This window comes from Hypanus sabinus, chromosome 3 (assembly GCF_030144855.1).
Source record: "Hypanus sabinus isolate sHypSab1 chromosome 3, sHypSab1.hap1, whole genome shotgun sequence".
Classification (NCBI taxonomy): Eukaryota; Metazoa; Chordata; class Chondrichthyes; order Myliobatiformes; family Dasyatidae; genus Hypanus; species Hypanus sabinus.
Genome location: NC_082708.1, coordinates 70,373,475 through 70,388,011, shown reverse-complemented (window position 1 = coordinate 70,388,011; position 14,537 = coordinate 70,373,475). Strand labels below are relative to the sequence as shown.

General features: G+C 42.1%; 1 protein-coding gene across 5 annotated transcripts in view; it reads left to right on the top strand.

Moving 5' to 3' along the window:
- slc36a4 (solute carrier family 36 member 4) overlaps positions 1-14,537 on the top strand; it is a 270,839-nt gene that overhangs the window by 43,442 nt on the left and 212,860 nt on the right. For all 5 annotated transcript variants that reach the window (XR_009511205.1, XR_009511204.1, XM_059964605.1 and 2 more), the window contains exon 9: positions 10,514-10,683. Coding sequence is in view for 3 of the 5 variants with exons in the window: in XM_059964605.1 (XP_059820588.1) it covers positions 10,514-10,683 (170 nt within the window). In the remaining 2 variants the exon portion in view is untranslated. The remainder of the gene's footprint in view (positions 1-10,513; positions 10,684-14,537) is intronic.

Genomic DNA, 14,537 nt, shown 5'->3' with positions numbered 1-14,537 from the left:
TAGAGTGTTGTAAATGGCACTCCACAGAGACCCTATAGACTTAGAAGGTAAGAGTTCAATGCACTTGTTTGCTCAGCTGCACAGACTCAGCAGATTCAGATATCCTTGCTCAAATCTAATCTCTAAATCATACAAAACTAAACTTTTCCCTTGGCCAGTTTTCTATTGGTACTGCAATTTTGATTACTACAATTTTGATGCAGTGTTCACATTTTCTTTTGTGCGTTTCACCATTACATACTTGTGGTTATTATGGACCTTTTCAATTTTGGGTAATTGGCATGAGCTTTGATAAATTGAATAACTGTTATGCATTCCCATGTGCATTTTTCATTACATCACAGCAACATCAACATCATGGATTGATCTGTAAACTTTTAAAGATATAAACTCACTTGAGGATGACTGCAGTTTTCTACAGGGACAAGGTTACGTGACACTCTAGCTTCTGACAAATTACTGATAATTGGAATGAACTCTCAAGGGAGGATGCAGAGTCAATCACCAAGATTTTAGTAACTGACTTTGAGACAATTACTTTTATCTCAGTTTATTGGATTCCATATTGCATAAGTTCTTGAATTCAGCTGGGAAATAAGCAAAAAAATTCTATGCAAATCAAATCTTGATTTGGAATTATTTGGATCTTACAGAGGCTTATTACACATAGAAATAAAAGACAATTTTACGTTATAATTTTTTTTTGGTTTAGTTTGAGCAGTCATTTTCCAGATAGTTGCTTTGTGCATGAATATCAGCTTTGCATGTCTTTGTATAAGAACATCAGATATGCTGAGTGTGCTACTAGGGTGGCTAGTGCTGTTGTTGAAATGGATGGGAGCAGTCAGGCTATGAAGGGTTTTAAAAACCATAATGAGATGCTTTTAATTGTGGCAATACCATGCCAAAAAGTTGATAGGTGATCAGGATTTGATGCAAGTTGTGATATGAACAGCAGAATGGTTATGCAATTGTCTTGTGTGCCTGGAAACATGGAAAAGTGTTAGAAAAATATGGCTCAAGTACCTGCAAAGTAACTCTCAGACATCTATAGGCTATTGGAACTATTTAGGGAGATTTATGTTGTACCTGTTGCCCGTCGAAGGCAAGGTAAACCTGTTCCACAAATCCACTCTTCCCTGTGAAGTGAAGAATGACTTAAAAATGCAAATTAAATCTGTTTCTTTGAGTGATTACACTACCAGCCTCTAATCTTCTTTGACCCATCTAGTTGAAATAGTGTTAATGTAAACACTTCCTCAATCCTTCTGTTACTTAATTAAAAAAAGTTGAATTGGCTGGCTTGTGCTCCCGTTGTGCCTCTTGTATATCAGTGAGACCCGATATAAATTGGGAGACTGCTTTGCCGAGCATTTACGCTTCGACCACCAGAACAAGTGGGATCTCCCAGTGGCCACCCATTTTAATTCTGCTTCTCATTCCCATTCCAATATGTCCATCCATGGCCTCCACTGTCAGGATAAGGCCACACTTAGGTTGGAGGACCAATGTCTTTTATTCCACTTGGGTACTCTCTAATCTGATGGCATGAACATTGATTTCTCAAGCTTCCAGTAATGCTTCCATCCCTTCCCCTTCACCATTTCTCATCCCCTTGTCCCTCTCTCATGTTCCCTCCTTTCCCTCCCATCACCTCCCTCTGGTGCTCCTCCCCCTACCCCCCCCCCCCCTTTTGTCTGTCTTCCATGGCTTTCTGTCTCTTTCACCAATCAACTTCCTAGTTCTTTGCTTCATCCCTCCCCCCTCCAAGTTTCACCTACCACCTGGTGTTTCTCTCTCCCTTCCACCCACCTTTCATATCTGCTTCCCAGCTTTTTTCCTCCAGTCCTGCTGAAGGGTGTCGGTTTGAAATGTCAAATTCCCAGCTTGTTGATTGACTTCTCAACACACCCAGAGGTAGGCATGTTCACTGCATCTACTGGTTTTGCATTGGTCTTTCTAATTTGCTTTGTAAGTTGCTCTGTAAAGCCACTGCAATGTGCCCTAGTAGGTACGCTGCCAATTACCATGAGGTACCTTTGTCAGTCCAATTTGCTGGACTGTTCTACTCTGCTCTGCTGTGATGAAATCCAAACCATTTTTTTAATTTTATGGGTTCAGCACTTCTGAATGCATCTACCATCTGGCCTCTGTTGTTTTAAGTATTGGCATCATGTAATCCCTGGTTTCAATCGCATCAGCTGGATGCAAAAGGATTTCATTGGAAGAACCTTGTGTGCTCCCAATTCAAGTTAAACACCAGGCCATTGTCTCCCACACCATCACAAACCTTACTGACTGGGGATCTCCTATCTACTGCCACCAACCTCATAGTTTCCGCACCTCCTGTTTCTACCTCCTACCCAAAATCCACCAACCTGTTTGTCCAGGTAGACCAATTGTTTCAGCTTGTTCCTGCCCCAATGACTCTGTTTTATCCCCTCCCAGTACAGTCTCTTCCCACCTACATCTGTGACACCTCACACAGTCTTGATCTTTTCAATGATTTCAGGTTCCCTGGCCCCCATCATATTTTTGCTATGGATATCCAGTCCCTATGCACCTCTATCTCCCACTAGGAAGGTCTTAAAGCTCTCTGTTTTTTTCTAGACACCAGACCCAACCAGTTCCCCTCCACCATCACTCTCCTCAGCCTAGCAGAACTTGTCCTCACTCTAAATAATTTACCCTTTGGGTCCTCTCATTTCCTTCAAACGAAAGGGGTAGCCATGGGCACTTGCATGGTTCTGAGCTATGCCTGCCTTTTGGCTACATGGAACAGCCTATGTTCCAAGCCTACGCTGGTGACCATCCCACACTTTTCCATGCTACATCAATGACTGCATTGGTGCTGCTTCCTGCACCTGTGCTGAACTTGTTGATTTCATCCACTTTGCCTTCAATTTCCACCCTACCCTCAAATTCACCTGGTCCATTTCCGAAACTTCCCTTCCCTTTCTTGATCTCGCTGTCTCTCCAGAGACAGCTTATCCACGATGTCTATTATAAACCCATGGACTGTCAACAGCTATCTGGACTATACCTCGACCCACCCTGCTACTTGTAAAATGCCATCTCCTTCTCTCAATTCCTCTGTCTCTGCCACATCTGCTTTCAGGATGAGGCTTTTCATTCTATATTGAAGGGTATGTCCTCCTTTTACAAAGAAATGGATGTTCCTTCCTCCATCAATGCTGCTCTGAACCAAGTTTCTTCCATTTCACACACGCCTACTTTTACCCCTCCTCCTGCCACGCTACCAGGGATATAGGGTGCATCTTGACCTCACCTACCACCCCATCAGTCTCTGTGTCCAGCACATAATTCTCCGAAACTTCCGCCACCTCCAACTGCATCCTACCACCATCAAATCTTCCCTCTTCTCCCCCACCCTCCCCTCTCCACTTTCTGCTTTCCACAGGGATTGCTCCCTACGTGACAAACTTCCTCCCCACTGATCTCCCTCCTGGGATTTATCCTTGCAAGCAGAACAAGTGCTTCACCTTCCCCTACACCTCCTCGCACTACTATTCAGGCCCTAAACAGTACTTCCAGGCGAGGTGGCACTTCACAGAGTCTGTTGGGTCATGTACTATGTTCAGTGCTCCTGGTTTTTGCCACTTGTGTATCAGTGAGACCCGATGTAGATTGGGAGACCGCTTTGCGGAACATGTTCGCTACGTCCACCAGAACAAGCGGGGTCTCGTAGTGGCCATCCATTTTAATTCCACTTCCCATTCCTATTCCAGTATGTCCACAGATGGTGTCCTGCACTGTCAGGATGAGGCCACACTTAGGTTGGAGGAACAACACCTTATATTCTGCTGGGTAGCCTCCAACCTGACAGCCTGAACATAGATTTCTTAAACTTCCAGTAATGCCTCCACCCCTCCCCAACAATTTCCCACCCCTTGTCCCTCTCTCATGTTTTCTCCTTGCCCACCCATCGCCTCCCTCTGTTGCTCCTCCCCCTCCACCCCTTCATCTTTCTTCCATGGCCTTCTGTCTCTTTCACCAATCACCTTCCTAGCTCTTTGCTTCATCCCTCCCCTTTCAAGTTTCACCTGTTGCCTGGCATTTCTCTCTCCCCTCTCCTCATCTTTCAAATTTACTCCTCAGCTTTTTTCCTGCAGTCCTGACGAAGTGTTTCGGCCTGAAATATCAATTGTTTTTTTTTCCATAGATACTGCCTGGCCTGCTGATTTCCTCCAGTGTTTTGTGTGTATAGCTGAAACATAATTTACCTACATTTGTATTTAATTCCTATTGCAATAAATAAGATTTTTACTTAATTCTTTGCTGTGTTTGTATAATAACCTTTTGTACACAATGCATTTGGACAGGTTGATTCCGATTGCCTCACTCTTTACATAATAAACATTTAGATCTATAGTAAATATAGGCAGCATGGAGTAAATGAGGTGCTTGAGGAATATAAAGAATGTAAAAAGAATCTTAAGAAAGAAATTAGAAAAACTGAAAGAAGATATGAAGTTGCTTTGGCAAGTAAGGTGAAAATAAATCCAGAGGCTTTCTACAGTTATATTAATAGCAAAAGGATAGTGAGGGATAAAATTGGTCTCTTAGAGAATCAGTGGACAGCTATGTGTGGAGCCAAAAGAGATGGGGGAGATTTTGAACAAATTCTTTTCTTCGGTATTCACTAAGCAAAAGGATATTGAATTGTGTAAGGTAAGGGAAACAAGTAGGGTAGGTATGGATACTATGATGATTAAAGACGAGGAAGTACTGGCTCTTTTAAAGAAAATAAAAGTGGATAAGTCTCCGGGTCCTGACAGGATATTCCCTAGGACTTTGAGGGAAGTTAGTGTAGAAATAACAGGGTCTCTGACAGAAATATTTCAAATGTCTTTAGAATTGGGGATGGTGCTGGAGGATTGGTGTATTGCTCAAGTGGTTCCATTGTTTAAAAAGGGTTCTAAGAATAAACCTAGCAATTATTGGCCTGTAAGTTTGACGTCTGTGGTGGGTAAATTAATGGAAAGTATTCTTAGAAATGGTATATATAATTATCTGGATAGACAGGGTCTGATTAGGAACAGTCAACATGGATTTGTGCGTGGAAGGTCATGTTTGATAAATCTTATTAAATTTTTTGAAGAGGTTACTAGGAAAGTTGATGAGGGCAAAGCAGTAGATGTTGTCTATATGGACTTCAGTAAGGCCTTTGACAAGGTTCCACACGGAAGCTAAGTTAGTTAGGTTCAATCATTGGGTATTAATATTGAAGTAGTAAAGTGGATTCAACAGTGGCTGGATGGGAGATGCCAGAGAGTAGTGGAGGATAACTGTTTGTCAGGTTGGAGACTGGTGTCTTGTGGTATGCCTCAGGGATCTGTACTGGGTCCAGTGTTGTTTGTCATATACATTAATGATCTGGATGATGGGGTGGTAAATTGGATTAGTAAGTATGCAGATGATACTAAGATAGGTGGCATTGTGGATAATGAAGTAGGTTTTCAAAGCTTACAGAGAGATATAGGCCAGTTAGAAGAGTGGGCTGAATGATGGTAGATGGAGTTTAATGCTGGTAAGTGTGAAGTGATACATTTTGATAGGAATAATCAAAATAGGACATACATAGTAAATGGTAGGGCATTGAGGAATGCAGCAGAACAGAGTGATCTAGGAATAATGGTGTGTAGTCCCCTGAAGGTGGAATCTCATGTGGATAGGGTGATGAAGAAAGCTTTTGGTATGCTGCCCTTTATAAATCAGAGCATTGAGTGTAGGAGTTGGGATGTAATGTTAAAATTGTACAAGGCATTGGTGAGGCCAAATTTGGAGTATTGTGTTTAGTTTTGGTCACCAAATTATAGGAAAGATGTCAACAAAATAGAGAGAGTACAGAGGAGATTTACTAGAATGTTAACTGGGTTTCAGCATCTAAGTTACAGAGAAAGGTTGAACAAGTTAGGTCGTTATTCTTTGGAGCATAGAAGGTTGAGGGGGGACTTAATAGAGGTATTCAAAATTATGAGGGGGATAGATAGAGTTGACGTGGGTAGGCTTTTTCCATTGATAGTAGGGGAGATTCAAACAAGAGGACATGAGTTGAGAGTTGGGGGCAAAAGTTTAGGGGTAACACGAGAGGGAACTTCTTTACTCAGAGTGGTGGCTGTGTGGAATGAGCTTCTAGTAGAAGTGGTAGAGGCAGGTTCGATATTGTCATTTAAAAAGAAAAAAAATTTGGATAGGTTTATGGACAGGAAAGGAATGAAGGGTTATGGGCTGAGTGCAGGTCGGTGGGACTAGGTGAGAGTAAGCGTTCAGCACGGACTAGAAGGCCTGTTTCCGTGCTGTAGTTATTATATGATTATATGGAACCTACAGGAAAAAAATAAAATTGTACAATCTCTCAATTAACTCTAAGTGGCCTCTACTCTCACTGACTCTGGATTTAGAATTCTGTTGACACGAGTTGCAATACATGCATCTGGATGCTGATCCTGTTGAGGTCTAATCTTAATAGTATTACCATTTTTGGCTTTCTGACATATGTTATTTAGACCACTACCCCTCGACTTGAAACTTTAAAAAAAACTTTTTTCTTTTCATTCTTTTTCACTTGCCTCGGTGATAATGAAATGGCTTTTGCATTCAACTCAACTTCTCAACTTCTACACACTGCTGCTTTTCCCCACTATTCCTTTCCCCCATCTCTTAACTTTCTAATCCTCAAGTTTGATCACACCCATGATTGTTTTTCAGATTGCAGTGTTGCCTTGATTCATTCTTAACTTGCATCCTTGATCCTTTGATCTCCTTTGTAGGCCTAATGGCCTTGCCCTAGTACTGCAAATATGCGTGCATGTTACCTCTATAGTTGTTAATTCTACCTGAAGTTGTGATTAAATGGTGGTGATTACTTGGAAAAGTGGGAGAGTGAATATCTTTATATTCTACAAGAGCCTAGTAGTCTGGATTTAGATCCCTAAACCTTGCATATGCTTCCATTTACTTCCTGATTAAATTTAGGACCTCTTGAGAATCTAAGGTTCCCATATCTTACCATCCTTGACCTTCTTACTGGAATATCTTGAACTCTTAGCTGTTCTTCAATCAATTCCCTCATGTCAGATATAAACTAGTCTAATAGCAGTTCCTGCTAATCATTGCCTCTTGGTTCCTGTCTTATCCTTTCATAATTTGCCATCCTCCAGTTTAGTACCTTTCCAATGAGATTAACAGAATAATTTTGCACTGGCTTCAATGTTATAAATTAGTGATCACCAACCTTTTTAAGCCTAAGATCTCCTACCTTAGCCTTAGTGAAAGGCGAGATCGACTCCAAATCGATTAGTTACACACATGTGTACTGGGGCAGAAAAGACCAGAAGTAAAACCCCACAACCTGGAATTAGAAATAATGTATGGACACCAGGGGTCACCACCTTTTTTTGGCACCGTGGACCGGTTTAATAATGACGATATTCTTGCAGACCAGATGACGTGGGGGGGGGGGGGGGGGTGGGGTTTAAGCACGACAGGAATACAGCGATACTCGAAGCAGGTTCCTTATGTCCAGTCTATTCTGCAATTTAGTTTTCGTGGCTCTCAGCACTTAGCTTCTGTCCTGCTTGCTCACGTTTCTTCCACTGACAAAACTCAATGGGTTTGTCTTTAAGTGCAGGGTGCTTGGACTCAAGGTGCCGAAGCAGTTTTGAGGGCTTCATTGCCTCATTAGACAGCCTCCAGGCTCAAACTCCTGCCTCCCGCCCGCCAGACACTTTGGCCAGGTGTAGCTGGTTGCGGGTGGGGTGAGAGGACAAGGTCAGGGCCGGAGGTCCCCGTACCGGGGCTGCAGCGGTCGCAGTTCAGAGAGAGCAACCGACCCAGCGAGGAGTGCGACAGGATGTGTGCCCGCCCTCCCCTTGTAGAATCTATCAGCTGACAAAAGTTTGCTTCAGTAGATCGCAGCAAGGTAGCTGCTCTGCTACTTATGAAACCCTGAGCCCGAATTAGGTCATCTGCGAATATTTTAGCACCAGGTTCCCATGAACATTCGGTGTGCTAAACAGGTTAAGAGGCGGTGCCCATCTGTCCACGCTCCAGGCTGGCAGTGATGGCACTTCCCGCCGGTGGGTTACCCGAGGTCAACCAGTGATCCCTGATGCGCTTGGGTAATGACCTCGCGTGCGATCAAGTCCAACAGTCGGCGTGACGGAATGAGGAAAGATGCAGCTGACTTGTATCGTTTCCTCGCGGCCCGCTGGTTGGGGACCACTGAAGTGCACTGTGTAGTGCGTGGCGGGGGAGCTACATGCATGCACACTGGGCAGAAAGAACGGAACTAAAACCCCACAACCCAGAAACAATCTCTCAACAGTATTTGTGTATTTATTTTTCTTTTTTTTTGGGATCTAGTGGGAAAGTCTCAAAGATCGACTAGTCGATTGCGATCGATGGGTTGGCGACCACTATTATCAATGTTTAGTAGTTTGTTACAGTGTACTGTATGCATCAGTTCTGTAGTATGTACAATCCAGTACTCTAACTTAGGATGTGGGCATTGCTGGCAAGGTAAGTACAGTGGAGGCCAGTTAGTTGGGGTACGTCAAGACCAGTACATTTTGGTCTAATTAAGCAGCTGCCCCAATTAGGCAAGGTTTCATGGAAATAGTTAAAAAGCTATCAAAAAGTCAAAATGCTCTTTAACTGAGGAATAAATTATGTATTTAAATGAAATGTAGAACAAGGTAGAACATTATCAATATTACTACAGTTCTTTAAAACTGTATTGGTTCCTAATAGTTATTGACAGGAATTAAGCCAGTGTACACTGCTGTTTTTTTGACTGTTAATGAACAAAATCAGCGCAGGTGCCAGGTGCAGGTAATAGACTGCCGTCATACAATGCTTTTGCCTGTTGTATCCTTCAAGTCTTAATTTTCATTGTACCATTCAAGATGAGTTTCAGTACCTTCAAATTCTTCATAGTTCCTAAATTGTTGAAGTATTGAAATCATTTCACTTTCACTTCTGGCCATTTCTGTCATCAAGCCCGAATGCCTGAAACAGCAGTGAGCAAAATGGTTCTGTTCTGAATTGTCTTGCTGCTTATCACTCACCAACTTGATATTATACCATATTTTTCTTTTTTTTTTTGGAAACTTTTAACTTCATAGAATGGAGACAGTTAACTCTGTTGGAATGGATGTGAGGGAGATCATTTACACCAGTGGTCCCCAACCACCGGGCTGCAAAGCATGTGCTACTGGGCCATGAGGAAACGATATGATTTGGTGATATGAAACGATATGAGTCAGCTGCACCTTTCCTCATTCCCTGTCACGCCCACTGTTGAACTTGAATGCACATGAGGTCATCAGTCACCTAAACGCAGTGATACCCTTGCGCCAGGGATTACTGGTTGGCCTTGCGTGGCCAGCGGGAAGTGCTGTCGCTACTGGCCTGGAGCGCGGACAGATGGGCGTCGCCTCGAAAGCTGTTTCGCACAGTGAGTGTTCGTGGAGAACCTGGTGCAAAAATATTCGCAGACAACCTAATTCAGACTCAGGGTTTCGTAAGTAGCAGAGCAGCTACCTCGCTGCGATCTACTGAAAGTCATCCCTCGAGCCAAACTTTAGTCAGCTGGTCTCTCTGGACTGCGACCCCCCATGGCCCCGGTAGGGGGACCTCTGGCCCTTACCTTGTCCTCACTGGTGTTTTGCAATGATTTTATATGTTCATATGAGGAAAATATGCACTGTGTTTAATATCCAAACGTTACTTAAAATGTTATGATGCTATTGACTTAAAAGTGAGTTAAAATTGATTTATCACTATATTCACGCAAAGAAAATATGCACTGTGTTTAATATTAAAAATGTAAGATAAACCCTTTTAGAAACGAAGTTGAGTGTATTAGCCATTTATAAGAGATTTATAGTTGACTTATCACTATATTCCAGTAGTGATTAACACCCCCCCCACCACCATTGGCCGGCCCGCAAAGAATATTGTGAATATTAAACCAGTTCGCAGTGCAAAAAAAGGTTGGCGACCCCTGATTTACACACAACTATTCTTTCTTCACCCCCCCCTCATCACTCTACACAAGCCTTGGAATGCTCAGTGCTGTGTCATTAACTGTTCTTTCCAGGTGGAATCTTTTGAAAAATCACTAATCCTTAAAGTTTCTTGAATTCAAAATGTATGCCTCAAAACACATTATAGAAAGGGAATGCTATGTGCTTTGAGCATGTGTAGTAGGTTGACTGAAGTAAAGATTCAAAGAGAAATCGATCTTGAGTGGAATGGGGAATTCTTGTGGCAAGTAGTAGAGAGCAAAGTCATGCCTACTCTGCAGAAGTACTCGGCAAACTACTGGAAGCAGAACTGGAAAAATGCCGAACGTAACCTGCTCTTTTCATAAATCTCTTCTGTATTCACAATATGCTTGCTAAATTTTATTCATTTTGTTATGAATTCATTTTTGTTTTGGAGCAATTATTCTTAAATAGCTTTTACTTTTCATTTTTGTGAATAGGTTCTTCCTTTAGAAAATAAAATGAAGCAAAGAAAACAATTTCCACAAGCATTAAATATTGGTATGGGCATCGTCACAGCTTTGTACGTTTCGCTCGCAACCCTTGGGTATCTGCACTTTGGTGATAGTATCCAGGGCAGTATTACATTAAACCTTCCACAAGACATATGGTAAGTATATTTTAACAATCAATATTCAAAATAATTATCTTTGAATTGGTTTGTCTGCACACATTTTTAGAATGACTTAAGGATTCTTGTTTATATTTTGCATGATAATTTTAAATAAAATAGCAAAATCAGAACTATCATATTAAAATTGCCATAATTAATCCTATCTACAATAATGGTGATATTTGTCACATTTCTGTGCTCTCAAACTGTAGTGATATTGACGTTGGATGGCATTTTTGGAACACAGTTTACAGATGACATGGTGTATAACCATAATCTATTAAAGAATAAAACTGCCCTGTTCTAAACAAAAACTTGTGCCTTCACTTTCCTTGGCCAGCTCTGTTGTCGCTCTGCCATCCACTAAGACGTTGCATGTTCTTGTCATATTTAATCAGTTTTGCCTTGGCCAAGTATTCCTGTTTTCCTAATCTTTGGCTTTAAAACGTCTTTAAGTGTTTTCTTTTGACTATGCCTTTTTTTTTGTCTCCCATCCATAATTAGTTTCTTTCCCATTTTATATCAAATGGGCTTTAGGACATCGTATAGAAGCACAGTGACATAAATGGAGATGCTTTGCTGCTTGCTATCTCTTAATGCCATAGTTTCCTCTGTACTTAATTAAGGCTGTTTTGTGGAAAGTCAGATGAGTTCCCATACCAAAGAAAGAGTAAAATTCCTGGATTTTCATGCAACACTCACAAAGCAATGGCTTGGATGACACAGTTCACTTTTCTCATCTCAAGCTGTGTCTTGATATTCAGTTTTGGTTTCTCAAATACAGATAATGTATGATAGCTGCACAGTGGTGGCATGAATTTCTTTGAAATGTCACAGTGAAAGAAGTAGGAAACTGTATAAAATGGAACATTTCAACTAAGTGAGAAAACAATTAGTTCCTCATCAGTAGGCAGCTATCTATGCAGATTTTGCAGGGTCAGTTAAGATGTTTTGCCCACAACGCTCACTAAAATATTTCACTCTGGAAGACACTAGCAGGATAGTGGAAGTTCCAGGTGTCAGGGGGGGTCATGAAGTGTGTGGTTACCATAACTAGAGAGAAGGTTCTTGGGAAACAGAAAGGTCTGAAGGTATATAAGTCACCTGGACCCTATTGTGTACAGCTCTGGGTTCTGAAAGAGGAGGCTGAAGAGATTGTGGAGGCATTAGTAATGTTCTTTCAAGAATCACTAGGTTCTGGGATAGTTCCAGAAGACTGGAAAATTACAAATGTCACTTCATTCTTCAAGAAGGGAGAGAGGCAGAAGAAAGGAAACTATAGACCAGTTAGCCTGACCTCAATGGTTGGGAAGATGTTGGAGTTAATTATTAAGGGTGAGGTCTCAGGGTGCTTGGAGGCACATAATAAATATGTTGTAGTCAGCATGGTTTCCTCAAGGAAAAATCTTTCCTAACAAACTGCGGAGGCTTTATAAGGTGCTGGTGAGGCCTCGCCTTGAGTATTGTGAACAGTTTTGGGTCCCTCATCTTTTCTGATTGAAAAGGGTCCAGAAGAGGTTCACAAGGATGATTCCAGGAATGAAAGGGTTATCATACGAGGAGCATTTGATGGCTCTGGGTCTGTATTCATTAGAATTCAGTAGGATGAGGGGGGATCTCATTGAAATCTTTCGAATGTTGAAAGGCCTAGACAGAGTAGATGTGGAAAGGGTGTTTCCCATAGTGGGAGAGTCTAGGACAAGAAGGCACAGCCTCAGAATAGAGGGAGCGCCCTTTCAAAACAGATGCGCAGAAATTCCTTTAGCTAAAGGGTGATGAATTTGTGGAATTTGTTGCCACATGCAGCTGTGGAGGCCAGGTTGTTAGGTGTATTTAAGGAGGAAATTGGTAAATTCTTGATTGGACATGGCATCAAAGGTTACAGGGAGAAGGCTGGGAACTGGGGTTGCGGAAGAAATAGGAAAAAAGGATCAGCCATGGTTGAATGGTGAAGCAGACTTGATGAGTCAAATGACCTAATTCAGCTCCTATGTCTTATGGTCTTGTGGTCTAAATCTGTTGTAATTCTTTGAAGAAATAACAAGCAGGCTAGACAAAGGGAAATTGGTTGATGTTGTGCACTTGATTTCAGAAGCCCTTTGACAAGATGCTACATATGAGGCTGCTTAACAATCTACAAGTCCATGGGATTATAAGAAAGATTCTAGTATGTATAAAGCATTGGTTAATAGGTAGGAGGCAAAGAGTGGGAGTAAAGGGAGCCTTTTCTGGTTGGCTGCCAGTGATGTTCCACAGGGATCTATGTTAGGACTGCTTTTTATCTTGTATGTCAATGATTTGGATGATGGAATTGATGGCTTTGTTGCAAAGTGTGCAGATATGAAGATAGGTGGAGGGGCAGGTAGTTTTGAGGAAGTAGAGAGGCTGTGGAAGGACTTGGACAGATGAGGAGAGTGGGCAAAGAAATGGCAGATGGAATACATCGTTGGGAAGGGTATGGTCATGCACTTCGGTAGAAGAATTGAAAGGGTTGACTATTTTCTAAATGGAGAGAAAATACAAAAAACTGAGGTACTTAAACTGGGAGTCCTTGTGCAGGATTCTCAGGTTTAATTTGCAGGTTACGTCTGTGGTGAGGAAGGCAAATGGTATATGTTAGCATTCATTTCAAGAGGACTAGAATATAAAAGTAAGGATATGATGTTGAGACTTTATAAAGCACTGGTGAGGCCTCATGGAGAATTGTGAGCAGTTTTGGGCCTCTTATTAATCTACTATGGTAAGAGGAAGGGAGGTGGCGTGCTGTCTTGTGAACAATTGGTGTAGTCCTGGTGATCATTCTGTGAAAGAACATCAAACTATTGCTGTAAGTTTGCGTCTGTTTTACCTACTATGTGAGTTCAGCCACGCCACATTGCTCATTGTCTACATTTTGCCGCCTCATGCTGCATGTGACATTACACACACTACCTTCTTGAGACTCCGGACTCAACTCCCTTCATTGCATATCGGGAGAGTTCATTGATATTTCTCTCTCGACAATTTTACCTACACTCGATCTGTTTGTCACGTGTCATATGGAGAAACTACAACATTGGATCTCTTGTATGTAAATGTTAAAGATGCACACAGCTGCACAGCTCTCCCCCTGGTTAACCTCATGCCCTTGTACAAGCCCAAAGTACAACAGCTAGGAGATAACTGCCATCAAGGTATTAAAGAAATGGTCTCCACGGGCCATCGAGTCTCTGAAGGGCTGCTTTTGAAGTTACTGACTAGAATGTGCTTTGTGAACCATATGGGGAGGGCATTAATAGACTTGCTGGTTGCATCATTTTTGTGTGGATACTGTAATACGATCAAGGACTGTTTGCTGCTTCCCTAACAGCAAACCATGGGTCATCAGTGATCTAAACACTCTTGTCATCCACAAAAAGAGGGCCTTCAGATCAGGAGACAGGAATTGAAACGTGCAGATGGAGCTAAAGGAGAAGATCAAGGTGGCTGAAGTGGAATACAGGGGAGAGCTGGAGACCAAGCTTGGGCAGAATAGCACAGGGGAGGTGTGGAGAGGCATGAAGAATGCCACTGGCTTCAATCAGCCTAGCTGTAGAGCCTCTGAATGCAGCTGTGAATGGGCTAATGAGTTAAATCAATTCTTCAATAGGTTTGACAACCGCCCTCCTTTTCACACCCCCTTCAACACATCAGTCCAGGTGCTGAGGTACCCAACGTTTCTACAGCACCAATGCCTCCCCTTGTGCAGCTCTGTAGAATTCTCCAGTGCATTTTTATTCTGAGACTCAGCCTGAAAAAAGTCCTGACTGTGTGGAATACATCGTGTGTGGTCCCAAGAAGGGCCAAACCAAAAATGCTGGAATGACGATAGT